Source organism: Echeneis naucrates, chromosome 24 (genome assembly GCF_900963305.1).
Source record: "Echeneis naucrates chromosome 24, fEcheNa1.1, whole genome shotgun sequence".
Lineage (NCBI taxonomy): Eukaryota > Metazoa > Chordata > Actinopteri > Carangiformes > Echeneidae > Echeneis > Echeneis naucrates.
In genome coordinates this window covers 6,068,640-6,083,335 of record NC_042534.1, presented here as the reverse complement: position 1 = coordinate 6,083,335, position 14,696 = coordinate 6,068,640, and the positions used below count along the sequence as shown (strand labels likewise).

The 14,696-nt window shown below is 40.0% G+C and overlaps 1 protein-coding gene across 1 annotated transcript in view; it reads right to left on the bottom strand.

Annotated features, from left to right (window-relative positions):
• Window positions 1-522: 522 nt before the first annotated feature.
• fndc1 (fibronectin type III domain containing 1) overlaps window positions 523-14,696 on the bottom strand; it is a 32,108-nt gene continuing 17,934 nt past the window's right edge. The window contains exons 14-21 of the mRNA XM_029497009.1: window positions 13,621-13,800; window positions 10,280-10,516; window positions 7,285-7,393; window positions 4,386-4,465; window positions 4,041-4,070; window positions 2,769-2,930; window positions 2,486-2,608; window positions 523-1,291 (exon numbers count right to left, since the gene is read on the bottom strand). Coding sequence (XP_029352869.1) covers window positions 1,176-1,291; window positions 2,486-2,608; window positions 2,769-2,930; window positions 4,041-4,070; window positions 4,386-4,465; window positions 7,285-7,393; window positions 10,280-10,516; window positions 13,621-13,800 — 1,037 coding nt within the window. The 3' untranslated portion in view covers window positions 523-1,175. The remainder of the gene's footprint in view (window positions 1,292-2,485; window positions 2,609-2,768; window positions 2,931-4,040; window positions 4,071-4,385; window positions 4,466-7,284; window positions 7,394-10,279; window positions 10,517-13,620; window positions 13,801-14,696) is intronic.

Genomic DNA, 14,696 nt, shown 5'->3' with positions numbered 1-14,696 from the left:
TTGATGAAGGAAGAACTTGTTTTAAATAATTTTAGCCTAAAGTTGCAAAATTACATTGAGAGGGTCTGTACGCTTTCTGAATGCACTGTATGAACATTACTTGAGCTAATGAAGAACACATTTCAAATCAAATCTGGTATAAAAGGTATGCACTACAAATCCTGCTTGGTATTTATGGGGCAGTGTGTTAATACTCGACACATGGCTGAGGGCTCTGACTACACTCGCTGGCATGTCTGATGGCCATGAACTGATATTTTCTCCCCTCTCACCTGCTTTTGTCAACAATATTCTGCTTGTGGATATTTTATCAGATTTTAACAGATTCTAACGCTTTTCTGTTCCAGCTGGTCTCTGCCAAATTTTCTCTGTTACTCAAGTCTTCCATTAGCTTGATTAAGTAGATCTGGATCATGTGTGGAAGCCTCTGTTATAAAATAACGAGGCAGCATGAGAATATGATATGATTCATGTTTTTGGATTGCTGTGGTTTCCATAGCACTTTTATTCAATCTCCCACAGTTCCTGAGCAAATATTAGGTCTTTTATTCTTTGTCCATACACAATAAAAAACGTACACAGTAACTCTTAATGAATTCTGGTGATTATCAAAGAGGGCGTAAAAAAAACTGTATGTTGATTTAAAAACACAAATAAACAAACGAAAAGTAGCTGTCACAAGCTATTACATAATGAAATACAAATCTCACGACTGAAAATTAACAGACCTGTACACTCTACGTGCCTATTCTTACAGTTTTCTTTGCAGTTTGTGCTTTGGTCCAATGTCACTGTGTTTGACTGCGTGTGTGCATCATTGATGAGATAAATAAAACTTAGTAAAGATCTGTCATGGGGACAGTTTAGAATAGTACAAGGACACTTTCAGACAAGAGTTAATCTAAGCAAGAGCACACATGCCTCTTTTTCCCTCATATACAGACTGCTTTATATAAAAAGTGCATCATAATGATATACACTGAGTTGTTTAAAAGTACTATATTCTCTCTCTGTGAAGCTGTAATAAATTTGTAGTGGTGTCTGTCTTTCTTCTGGCAGGCAAAAGTCTGTGTTCAAGGGCAGGACCAGAGAAGCTGTGAGCCTGCAGCAGGATGCAGATGCAGTTGCCCTTGGTAACGTTTCCTCCTCCTCCTCCTCCTCCTCCTCCTCGTGTGTTACCACTTTCCGGGGATGGGCACCCCACATTCATACCAGCCCACGAACGGATGGGACGTGCGTCTGCCAATAACGCCAAACGTGACGGGCTCCTGTCTGTATGCACGATAAAAACCTATAACAGAAACAAATGCTGTTTATATCCTTATGAAAGGTTTCCATTGTAAATGGATACCCAGAAAACTGGGTTAAAGAAAGTGTTTCCAGCGACTGCTTTTACTGGTATGCCAGTTAATGGAGTTCATTGCCTCGAGGTCGACAATGCCTAAATCTGTAGTGGGCCATAAATTGTTGCAGAAGATGGTGCAAAAAGAAGCCATAATTAACTCTGGTGAAACTTCCAGCACACAAAGATTCGGCGGGGAACATGATAGCATTACGACATGTATACTTGTGTCCTGTTATAAATAGAGGATCATTATTAACAACAGAGATCTATTTTAAGGTTTTCCAGTGGAGCAGAGGTTTCAGCTGGACATGGAGTCAATTGCTGCACGTATGAGCTTGCACTGCATTTCAATTATGTTATGTTATTCCCAACTTTTCCACTTAAGGAACTGTAAAAAAGAGTTTTATGATATTTTGAGTCACAGCCCCACAGAGATTTTGGCATCTACTCTAACGTTTCCAGTTATGCACATCAAAACTGGTGAATAGTAATAAACTCATTCACAGAAATGCACAAGTACTCACTGATATGTAGAAATGGCGACATGCAGCCATAACTAACATTTGTTGGAAATTATTAGCTTTTTTTATGTTCTTGAATTTATGACACGTCTACTGCCTTTTGAATCAAACCCATGAAAACCCTCATGCTGCTGTGAAAATTTTCTAATAGCCAACTGTGCATTGATAAAAAGCTTGACTGTTCCAAATAAATACATTCAAGTAAGATTTCATAAAAACTACAAAGCCCAAGTTTTTTCAAGACATTAGCAGGACATTTCTTGAACAATTGTCAACAATTTAGCTACAAACAGCCAATATGTCAAAGTCAAGAAATCCAGCAATCATTTACAAGTTTAAAATATTTTCCTTATGTACTGACATGACCTAAAAACAACAATTGCCAGGAAGTTACTGTTTTAGTCTGAGACGTTATGGCGTAATTCAAGAAAACAGTTTGCATTAATGAAAAGCATGAGAGCTTGAGAATTAAACATGAAAATTCCCAGTGGGTCCTTTAACGGGTTATTATTTTGCAAACGATAAGATCGATGCAGCTGCTTCACAATCCAGAGAGCCACATCATAGGCAAAATATGATAATAGGTTAGGTCTAAATGTCGCAGTCTGTTCCTGTTTACCTTGTGCTGTGGGCAGGTTATTAGAGAGATAGGCCGGGCCCGTCCTTCCATCCCTGTAGGAGTCAACAAACTGGCAATGGTCCTCTCCCTGTCCAAATGTATCTCCTATACTGTAAAACGGCTCTGCAGAGAAAAAGGGCAATTTCAGCTTATTTAAGGTTGATTATCTCCACTAAAAGGGGGAATGGAGGAGGCGGGGTGGCTGACAAACATATACTGACAGATGTGTTGGAAGCAGTGTTTATTTCTTATGATTAAACGCAGCAGTGGTGTGACAGATTACCTCTAAGACCGTCTCCCATGAAGATCTTGTATCGGAGCGAGTTACAAAGAACCACACCCACAAACTTCCTGTACCAGGTCCGTTTGACAAACTGGCTGCCCTTACAGCTGCTGTGGAAAGAGTTATATTTGAAGGTGAAGGGGATCCAGATCGGTTCGCCACCTGCAGAGAACGAAGCAGCAGAGAGGCAGATGTATCATGCTGTGGTGGTACAATCTGATTTGCCAACATAGAACTACCACATAAACCTGTAGAGGACAGAAAAGTTGAACCTTTGTGGATAGATATGAAACGGTCTAAAAGAAGAAGACAAGCGTTTCACACGAGCAGCCAGATTCAGTTCATATCTCATAACCTTCATGATTTGTGCTGCCTCAGGTTTACAGAACGCTGAGTCTTCTACTGCCAAAATGCAGTTTTGATCTGCGGATACTTAAGGCTCATCCAGACGGGGATCATCTGGAACGGGTGTGTTTACTGTTGCCAACGTGAAAGCAAAACCTCAAGAGGGAACATTTAGTTTTTGTCTCCCATATCTGCAACAAATTCAGAGAACCTGAAGTCTCAGACTTATTTTTTAACCATCCAGTTTAATTATAATGAATGGTTAGTTTTTTTAAAATATATTTATCTTCTCTTCAATTGTTCTGTTTTAAACCTAATTTTATGCATCTTTTTACATTGTAAAGGTAACATGAACTTTGTACTGACAATTTAGAGAATTTGAGGTTAAATGCATTACTGGTTTGTCTGGTTTGAGATTTGTAAGCAGCTTGTGTTATCATTATTACTAAAAAATTAAAAAGATTATGTGTCACACAAAACTTTTTAGCATTTATTATTTAATAGCCAATTTTTAGAAAACATTTTTATTAAGATGTCCTTAATTTGGTTGTTAAAGAATTATAACCAAGATATGTCCTATGACAGCTCTCTGCTAAACAAAATATGTAAGACTTTATTTCACAAGTTGACATTTTGGCAAAAAGCTCACTGTCTTCAGAGCTTCACAATGAACAAGCTAAAACATAAATTCGGCATTTCTCTGCTGCGATTTCTTACTGAGAGGCCAAAATACACACTGGATGAATGACTGCAATACGCTGATATATCAAGGCATTCAGAGTGATGTTCAAATCCATTTGAAGCCGTGTTGTAGAATCAGATCCAGACAGATTGTTTGAGAGAATGATGGCTCTTGCGGCTTCGGTCGGACACATCTGGGGTCGTTGACCTTAAAATTTGAGACGTCCAGTCTGCATATTGACTTACCAGGTGGCCTTTCGATGAGAAGAGGATCGTCTGAAAGAAAGAATGTGGACATATCACCAGGGATGAAAAGCACAGACACAGCACATCAGGCCTAATGTATTCACCTGATTATGGGAATGCAAAAGCTTTAATACACATAACAAATGTTGTGCACATCTGGGAGTCTGCTCCTACCTCTGGATGTTTTTTCTATGTGAATATCAACATCACAGCGACAGTTCAGTTTGCCCACTGTGCACACTTTTGAACATTAAAGAATGTACATCTTAAGTTGGCCAGAGTGAAGCCGAAACTCTCAATGGGGCATCTCTAAGTTATTTTTGCAGGTATTGACAGGACACACACCTGATTCAGTGACATAGGTGAGCGTTTCACTGAACGGTCCCAAACCGAACACATTCTTCGCCTGCACTTTGAAGTAGTACCTGAATGGAAACAAACCACAACACAAGGATTTCACGAGACATTTAGGAGTTGAGGAATCACTTTTTTGTTGTTTTGTTGTGACTGTGTGAAGGTGAGGAAAATGTCAATGACCTTAACAGATGAGTTGGCATGCTTCTGTTGGGCTCATTCGAGAGCAGACTGTTTTATATACACACAAATCCTAAGTGAGCACAGCAGAATAAAATGGCAATCTGGCTCATGTTGAAGGAAGAAGTAGTGAAAGAGAGTGAAGGAAAGGGCAGTGCGTGGAAAAAGAGGCATATAGATGAGGGGAGATTAACAAATAGAATATCCATCCACCCAACTTCTACCGCTACTCTACTGCTGGAGCCAATCCCAGCCAACGTTCTGGGCGAGGGGCGGGGTACACTCTGGACAGGTCGCCAGCCCATCACAGGGCCAACACACACAGACAAACAGAGACAAACAACCACTCGCGCTCGCATTCAGACCTACAGACAATTTAGAATCACCAGTTAACCTAGACATGCATGTCTTCGGACAGGGGGAGGAAACCGGAGTACCCGGAGGATAACAGATAGAATAAGAGTCAGAAAAACAAAGGGATGCGGAAAAAGGCAGATGTCCACTGGAGCTGCGTAGATCTCCTTCGGCATTTTACTATATGTTGTATGCTGATCTCACTTTGGTGGGGGAGGAATTCTAAATTCCAATTAAATAACACAACCCATGAGAGCTTCCAAGGTTTTACACATTTTCAGTGGACACATGTTTGTGTCCATTCATGCTGCTTTGCGTGCATATATGTTTTCTTTTACTCTGCAAGGTCGCACACTGTAAGTTCATTGTCTGTCCATTCCTGGCCAAAAAACTTTCACCCTGTACAGCCATGAGGTCTGGATCCAATCTCTGTTTTTCACAGCCACGTGACAACACGGACCAAAACAGATATCATCATGAGAGCGAGACAGAGAGAAGAGAGGAGTGAGCGTGGCAGCTGCGGAGAGATGATGTAAAGTAGTTGGAGAAGAAATCAGAGACGTTTAGAAAAAAAGAGAGAGCGCAAATGTGAGCCAATGAATAAAAACAGGGAATCAACCACAAAACATTGCACCAAGCCAAACGAGCCATTTGAAACTTTCAATGTAGAGATCGTTCAGCGTCATTCAGAGCATCGCTCTTGGTGCTCCTCATCAGATCAAAAGATATGTGGCAAATGCACATAACGTAAGACACGGTCAGCTTGGCATCATTACATGCTCCTCAGCCTACACGCCGCCACGAAACCTAGAAGTCAATTGGAAAATGTTCAATGTGGAAAAGCAAGCATGGAGGTTTCAAATTCACAGCGTATCTGTGAATTAAACAGTTTTCTTGATTACTTGGTTAATCGCATTTGAGAAGATGGAACAATCAATTTGGTGCTTTTTCCAAGAAAAATGTCTGTATCAAAGTAGTTGCGGATTCAACAATCAAGATGTTCATGAAGTTAACCATTCAAACTTATCCAGTGGGTTGGAAGAAGCCAGTCTTCCCCCGTTCAGTGTTGACTGGTGAGGTATCCTGTTGTCAGATCTGTCTAATGAACAGTAGGTTTCCATTTCACGGAAAATGTGTCATAATCAAGCTGCTTTAGTAAAATATGCATTACACGATTGATTCAAAATCAAAAGCAAGGAAACATTTGAGTCCGAGAGGATTTATCCGCAATATCTCCACATGTATGTCATTAGTGTCATCCCAGCTCAGTATTTCTGGCAACCAGAAGGTGCCTGCAGCATGGGAAGTGCCAACCATATCCCATAAACCATCCCAAGATCAACCGTAACCATGAGAGACACACTATCATCAATACAAGCTGGTTGCCAGGGAGGGAAATCCCCTTTGCAGCCTCCTGGAAAACCTGGCTCATGCACGCAGCTCTGTTGGTGCTCAGCAGCAGGTGCTTGGTCAAATCACCGCAAATGAAACAGGTAACACCTCGACATGCCTCCACCTGCATACATCTGCTGCTGCTGAACACACACATTTTATCTTTGTTAACTGCTTCTCACTGTGTAAACAACCAAGTAAGGCTTATTATTTGCTAAATGAGCACATCTGGACATTTCAGACAGTGTTTGTTTTGTTTCACTGTGGGTAGGACGAAAGGGAAGAAAAATGTAACTGGCTTTAAGAACGCCTCCTCTCCTCTCCAGGGCCCAAGAGATAAGAGCCGTTTCCATGCATTTATTCTGAAAAACATGACGTCTGATAAGAGATGTTTGTCCGATAAGTGGAACGGCCTAAAGTGACCTTGTCTCTGTGGTGTGTTTGCTTTTCACTGAGTTTTCCAGGATCTCAACAGAGTTTGAAAAAAATTTCTGGATTTTTGGTACAAATTCAAATGTCTCTGACTCAGAGAAATTTCAGAAAGCCGAAACACCAATGCTAGTGTCATTAGCCATATCTGATTAGTATCAGTCCAGTTTCATGTAAACAGACTCATGCATAAACACAACATTACGACATAATACGACATAACTCACACAATTCCATGCAGACAAGATGTATATTGTGTTCATTATGTGCTGATGGGATAGTGATATAAACACTCTCCAGCTGAAATAAATACGCCAAAGTCACGGCCAAGCACTTGCACAGAGTCAGCAATGTGATCGTATACATTACATCCAGTTCAGGGTAAAGGATCGAGTCTTTGTTTGCAAAATGATGTTCTAGTTTTCTGGGATTCCCACATGTGAGATGATACTGGGAATCCCTGAACCTGAAGGCACTGCGCGTCTGCACACTGACGCTTCTCTCCAAGTGCTTGCGCTGCTTGCATGGATGTTACCTGGAATTGGGCTTGAGGTTCTCCACAGGCAGGTGTGTCCCACTGGAGGCTCTAGAGGACCATCTATTGTTGAGGACATCATCATAGGAAGCACTGTGAACCATGTAACCTACATTACATAAAGAAAATAGCTCATTAGCTGTTTGAAAAAAGAAAAACTAAAATTAGCAGGATTACTGATGATGTCTTAATTGGACTTAAACCGAATCCTGAGATTCAAAATGAAAAGAACCTCAACAAGAAACAGACTCTTACATCTTATTTGGAACCCCCCCACCCCCAAACAAAACAAAGTGTAAAAGCAGCATGTTGTGGTTTCTTGGCTGGGCACAGTTACTTCCTCGAGTTTCTTGTGGTAACTTTATTTTGACTGAGCTATCCCTTCAAAAACAACGGAGCTCTACAACCTGAGAATGTCTTCTACTCTGTCAGACTTGAACTCACATGCCCTTCGAACATTTATTTACAAGGTTTATTTTATGGTTTCAATTATTCTGTAGCTGGTCTTCCATAAACATGGACCCTGAAGGAAATGTGAGGTTCTGGTATTTTCTGTAGCTCATGAGGACCGTCTGCATGCTTGTCTGTTTTCTTCCTTTCCTCGTTCATGCAGAGCTACAGTATTCTCTGAGTCCTATGAGTAAACTAAGGTCCACTATCATTCACCTTAAAACTTTACAGGCCAGCACATCAAACTACCAACTGTTTCTATTGGATTTTGGAGGCCGAGTTTCTATTTCTGCTGGAGCCAAATCAGCACAGCTGGCTGCTGACAGGCAGGAAGGGAAATACTAGCTACTTTGTTTTCCCTCTCTTGGTTTTTTATTCCCACTCCATTTTACTTTGTTACACTGAGGTTTGATAGAGTAGCATTGTCGTTTCGCTCTGCATCTGTGCTCTATCTTTCCCTAGTTTAAGTAAAAATTCATTAAACTACTTCCTTTACAATTGATCGTTGGAGGAAAATCCAGCACTGAGAATACTGAGAAAATGTGGGTGTTTCCCCAAAACCTTTAGGCGAGCAAGATTTGATGTATGACAGTAAAAGGAACCAGAAGTTGGTTTAATGTAAAAACTTCCCAAAATAACCAACATGCTGCCAGCTGTTTCCATTCATTTGTTTTGAAAGCCGTGACCCCATAACTCATAACTTATGGTTGTGCAAACACTCCCTAATAACTAAAACAGTACCTAATGATTGGATCTGCATGTGTGAACTGTCTTTGTGTGTGTGTGACAGATGTGTATGTGACATAAGACTTAATTTCTCAGAAAACATCATTTTATTCATTTGCAATTGCATAACACACACAATAGGATTCTCTGTTTCGTTTTCATGATATATAATGTCATTGTTATTTCATTTGCGTTGCTAAGGTTAATATTGTGAAGAATATGTAGCCAAAGTTTGCATGTCTAGGTTAACTGGAGACTCTAAACTGTCCATAGGTCTGATGGGAGTTGTATAGTACTTCTTATTGTTTGCCTGGAGATTTACTGATCCAGCAGTTTTCTGGATTAGGGTTAAAAAGAACGAGCCACCCCTGAGATGACTTGTTACCGCCGAGTCATACAATAGATTAGTTCAAAATGAGCGAATCGTCCACGAACGACACGTCACTGGCACGGTGACGTGCGAGCTGTGCGTCGTTCTTCGTCATCACTCTTTTCTCGTTATTCTGCCCTGTCTTTAAGGTAATTCCTGCACACAAAACACTATACACGTAACGGCATGTGTTGTTGATAGTTGCTGCCTTTGCCACCATGGTTTGTTGTACGTGAACTGTGTGACTTTTATGAGGGAAAACGATTTCTCGTTAACTCCGTCGCCATGAGCTAAGCTAAGCTAAGCTAAGCTAAGATAGCCACCGCTATTGTCTTACTGTGACGTCCGACTGTTGTCCCGCCATTATATGCACTTAAGATAAGATACCGCGAGACTTGTAAGGTACTTAAAAATGTATTTCATTCACTAAAAGAAGTCTGTTCACGTGTCAACTAAAATACATAAGTTAAAAGAGTGAATAAACAAACAATTTACATTATTGGAACAGACTTGCAAGGATAACTGTGGGCCTGAGACTGAGTGTATTGATATGGAAATGTAGAAATTTGTTTGTGCTGTATATAATTCACTCATTACAGACGAGTCAAGTCAAGATCTGTGTTCTTCTTCATCACTCCTTTCTCATTATTTCAACAACATGTGTCAGATTATATAAGTAATATAATCTATTATCGTTCATGACATAAAAAGCTATGTCTTGTAAAGTCCACATTAGCATCACGTAAAACACGTAAAAGTAATTTTTATATAATCAAAATATGCTAAAAATTCGGGACATAATTAGGAAAGTGCCAGGATACTGTGTATCAAAGAGGAAACACCAAGAAGGATGGGTGGAAAGAAACTGTGACAGTACAAGCCATCTCTCTGTTTTACACATCAGAGTGCGCACTAGCCTACAGCATGACCAGAAGCTTGTGTTTCCCTGCCAAAGAAAACACACTGCCTCTCTAGCTGGCCAGACTGCTACCCCCGCTACCCCCATTGTGTCTCATGCAGCAGGCTGTTATCTTCAGCCTCCTTTCCCTTTCTCTCCACTCTCTATTTTCCAAGTTTCTGGGTCAGAGAAAATTTCTCTGAGAAACTCTGAGAAGTCCAATATTCCACGTGTTCAACACAGTCTGCTTTTCCATGAATTTTGATCAACAATTAACTGCTGGATTGAGTTTTTGAGTCAGGATCATCCAGACATTCAGGAGGTTTCTAAATGAAGCTGAATTGTTTGCAGAGGTTTCCTCCGCTCCAAAACAAAAGGAATAGATGATTAAAACCAGGGAAAGGATGGGCCGAAGCTGGTTCACATTAGAAGACAATGATGTTCTGATATTGTTTTGAAAGTTTAAAACCACACCAAAGATATAGATAGTGTTTAATTGAAAAGTGTTTGTTTTTTTTTTTAAGTTAATTTTATGAAAAAACATTTCTTACCTGACACCAAATCCCCTTTTAGTGGACGGGCCCAGTCCAGGATGATAAATGAATGGCAGCCTTCCATGGCGACCACAGTGAAGTTATGGGGCTTGTTTTTCGGAGGCTGTTTCTGACTTGCTGCCTCACTGTCCTTCTTCATAAGGTCTTCCAAGACATCAACTTGTAGGTATTCCAGAGCCTCTGTCAAGGAGCAAGGAGCACCCGGGTCCTTCCGAATGTAGTTCACATAGGGAGCTGAAAGGAGGGAAAAGTTGTGGTAAATAATTTATTCATTTATTTAAACTACATAATGTCCTAATGTGTGCCTTTTTAGTATCAATTCAAACATTTGTCTTATATTATCTATAAAATCCTTGATTGTATAGGGCAAACCATTTCCCAACTCATATATTTTAATTTGTAAGAGCTGTTAGTCATTAAAAAGAAAAATAAATCTTTGGTTGGTAAAGAGATTTTTCTACCCAGCAGCACACATGACCATTTCTTTAAATCGAGTCATTTCTCCATTTCCTCCCATTTGTCTTTTGACTTTTGGAAATACCAGCTGGATCTACAGCTGTTAAAATTTCAGAGTTCAGATATCACACAATTCCTAGACTGGCTGGAATTTGGAGGGAATCAGTTTAGGCTGCAGTCACTCCCACCTTCCCAAATGATTGGCCCAGGGTCCAACACGTGTCACTAGCCACACATCAACATGTAGTGAGGCTATGCCGCTTTAGGCTTTTACAGTCTTCTATTATTATTTGTATAAATACAGTCTTATGGCTTATGAATTACATATGCATATACTGAAATACACAATCTGTCATGAAGGTGCACAGATTTATTTGTCTGTCTCTAATCAGGCTGCTTGTAAGGCTGCATTTCTGCATAGCATCATGTGGATGATGCAGGGGGAAGACCCAGGTCCAGATGTTTCGCTTTCTTCGTGTGTTCATTTTTAAATGCTGAAAGAATCTCCCTACAGGGACACCACCGTCCTCCTCTGCTTGCTGAAAAAGTAAATCCTGAACATGGATTGAAAATTGGCACGTGAGACCTTGCTGTGGATCAAATGTGACTTGGAAACAGCATTGGGACAGTTCACATAAGGCGATCCCTAATATTTGTATGGGAAGGCATAAATTAGCATTTTAATATTTCAAACATCCTGCTTTTATTTATTTATTTTTTGTTCAATGGGGCAGACCCCATCCACCTGGAGATTACTGTAAAGACGATTCACACAACTGCTTAGAATTAATAGTTGATGCTTTTTGTACTGCTCTGGGCTAGATTCATTCAAATCAAACAAAATCTGGACAGATAAAGGGACAAATATTCCATGTCTATCAGGCCATGCATGCAAACTAAAATATATTAAACCAATAAATAGGAAAGAGGATGTCTCCACAGAAAGCCAAAAGTCTCTTCTGTCTGTGCTGAGGTCAGCCTCCAAACTTTTATGATTTCCACTGCTATTCTGCTCTCATCTGTTTTTCTCTCAGAACTTTAGAGAGTAATAGCTTTCAGATGGTTCTATGAGAGGTGTGTGATCATAAGATGTTGTTTATCCAGATAGATGAGAGTCCAGAATAAGCCATTCTATTGTTCAGCTGTTGCTTCTGGAGAAGAACCTGATAGCTCAGACACTGTAGCTATAAAGACATAGCCTGTTCAAAAACTTTTCAAGCAGAGATCATTATAAACGGCGGTGACACGTTGCATTTAACCTGTTAAGTGACAGTGGAGCTGCTACTCCATCGTTTATCTCCATTTGCAGGCTGGAAGCAGGGACCCGTGGAAGCTAATGGCACTCTGAGCTCATTCACAGGCAAGGGAGGCTGTTCTAATCAACAAAGTTTACGATTTGCGTCATCAGAAGTGTAGGACCATGTGGTTTTGAAGCTTGCTAAAGGACAAAAAGTCCAATTCTGTGCATTGACACCCCTTTAACATTCATTTATGAAAGTCGGCCCACTTCAGCTGTTTCTACAATACTGTTATTGGTCTGTCCCTTACTTTCTGAAATGTCTGCTCTATCTATTAACAATACAAACTTCCAAAGCTGAATACTCTTACTGATCAAGTCCTACAAATGCAACAAGTTACTGCTACAGTGATTTAAAAGGCTGAAAGAACTGTCATTAAATGAAGTAATATACATGGGACGTAAGTAGGTATTAAGAACCTAGGAGTCGTAGATTTGGTTTTATTTCTTCCAAGGTAATATTTTGGCCTGTTTGTGCAGCCAGATCACAGGCTAAAGTATGAGAGACCAAAGTAGGCACGCAGGAACAATAAAAAGAAAGCAGGGGGGAAAAGTTTACTATGATCAAGTCTAGAGACCTTCAACAATGTGTCCTCAATGAACTTTGTTATTAAGAGCCAATTTAGGGTAGATGGAACCAATTTGAATGGGTCGGTAATCCTGAATTCAGAGTATTGTACTGTCGTGCGTAAGCAGGGTAGTTTAAAATCTATAGTTGAATGTGCTGGTTTTTGACCCTTGAACACTTTGCATGGCCACCAAACTGTGGCAAGCATTTTGATGTGGACGAGGTGGAAAAAAATGACTTCCAGTGAAGGCAAATGTTCAGAGATTTTTCCTTTTTTTTCTTGGCTGATTGGTTCTGTAAACTCTGACTGGGTCATATATTTATGTGATACTCCTGAGAAAGCCAAGATAGATGTCCAAATTTATTACTCTTCCATGAAACAAAGCAGTACTCCCATCAGTCTGTCGTGATTTACCGCACAGACAGACCCTCAGGCACACTCATGAACGGTGACAGAGTAATATATATGATACTCATAAGCCAAGTGTGCATGATCAATCATACTTCTTTACCTTCTTAGCTAAGACATATTGTATTTCATCAGGTAAAGACAGCACGTGTTATTCCTGTTAGTCTCTCTGGCATTTGCAATAAAGCAATTTCACAGAGACTGATAAAAAGTAAAACGATACAGTCTATTTGGTAAAGGATGCTTTTTAATTTTTAATTTTAGATAAAAGTATTATTTACTCTCATTTTAAAAGAGAGCCATAATGTGATATGCAAATGTGATGTTAAATCTAAAATCAAAGTTTATAGCTGCACAGCAGATCCATTTTTTATTAATTTTGGAAGAGAGAGAAAAGTATAATTTCTTACTCCTTGGAAAAAAAGAGCGTGGTTTTAATCATAATTTACTGTCTACTTGACAGATGGGCTTAAGTTACTTTTAAAAAGATATTTGTCATATAGAACTGCAGTAAGATATTAAATCTAACACCAAAATTCCGCAGGAAACAGGGCTGTATTTTTTAAAAGATCGCATTATGATGCAGTAGTAAAGTAAAGTTAATGTACCTGTGAATCGCTTCTTTCCACTAAGGTCATACTCAGATGACGGACCTTGGTTGTGCGGTCTGGTGGGCGGTGCTGATGTTGTGATCTCCTCAGTTGTGGTTGTAGTGGTGGTGGTGGTGCTGGTTGTTGTCGGGGTGGTGGTGGTGGTTGGCGGCAGGGTGGTCTGGACAAAAAAGTCATCTAGCAGGAACACACGAGTCAGTGAACTTTAGATCAAAAATAATGTTCATCATGTCATGTCAGGAATAACATGCTGCAGTATTTCATTAATCCTTTTGAAGTTGTCACCATAATCTGTGTAATAAGAGTGTTAAAACATATATTCCATTACAAGCAGATATGTGCGACCCAAAGTTATGTTCTTATGTAATGTTATGCCACCCATGTTTTCCAAATGTGAATCATTCAGTGTGTGAAATTCAATTAGTTCCTTCCTCCTTCATCACTGTTTTTTCCCAGCGCTGCACCATTTGAACTTACATCATGGTCCACACATGGAGCCAGCTTTAAGCCATGGCAAATAAATGCAAAGAAAATACTGTAATGCTTACAGTGACCATTCCAGCACCCCCCACCCCCCGCGCAATAAACTTACAAGGTGCAAATCCATTAAGCCTACATTTGGCTGAAACTGGGTTTTATCTAATGCAGTACAAAGCAAACTTATGAACAGCAAATAGATTGCATTTATCATAAGCCAGGGCATTCTCTTCGACTTAGTAATGCAGTTCACATGCAGACTGGGTCCAGTTTTCTGGAATAAATTTGATTAAAAACAGCCTACAATGGAAAATATCCAAAATCCCTGCAATGAACTAAGACCAAGCCAAACAAACGTACCAGAAGAGAAATAAAGCGAAGACCACAGGCAAGGCAAAGAAGAAGAGACAGGAAGAGCTTGTCAACAGATCCACTGACAGATAAAAAAAGACAGTGACCAAACAGCACAGTAAACAGTCAACAATTAGCATACAGTGCGGTTTAGTCCATCCAGCCAAGTGGTGGTAGGTCAGTCCGAAGCCAAACTCAGCCAATACCTTTCTTAAGAGTAAAAGCATCAGGCATCATGGTCACTG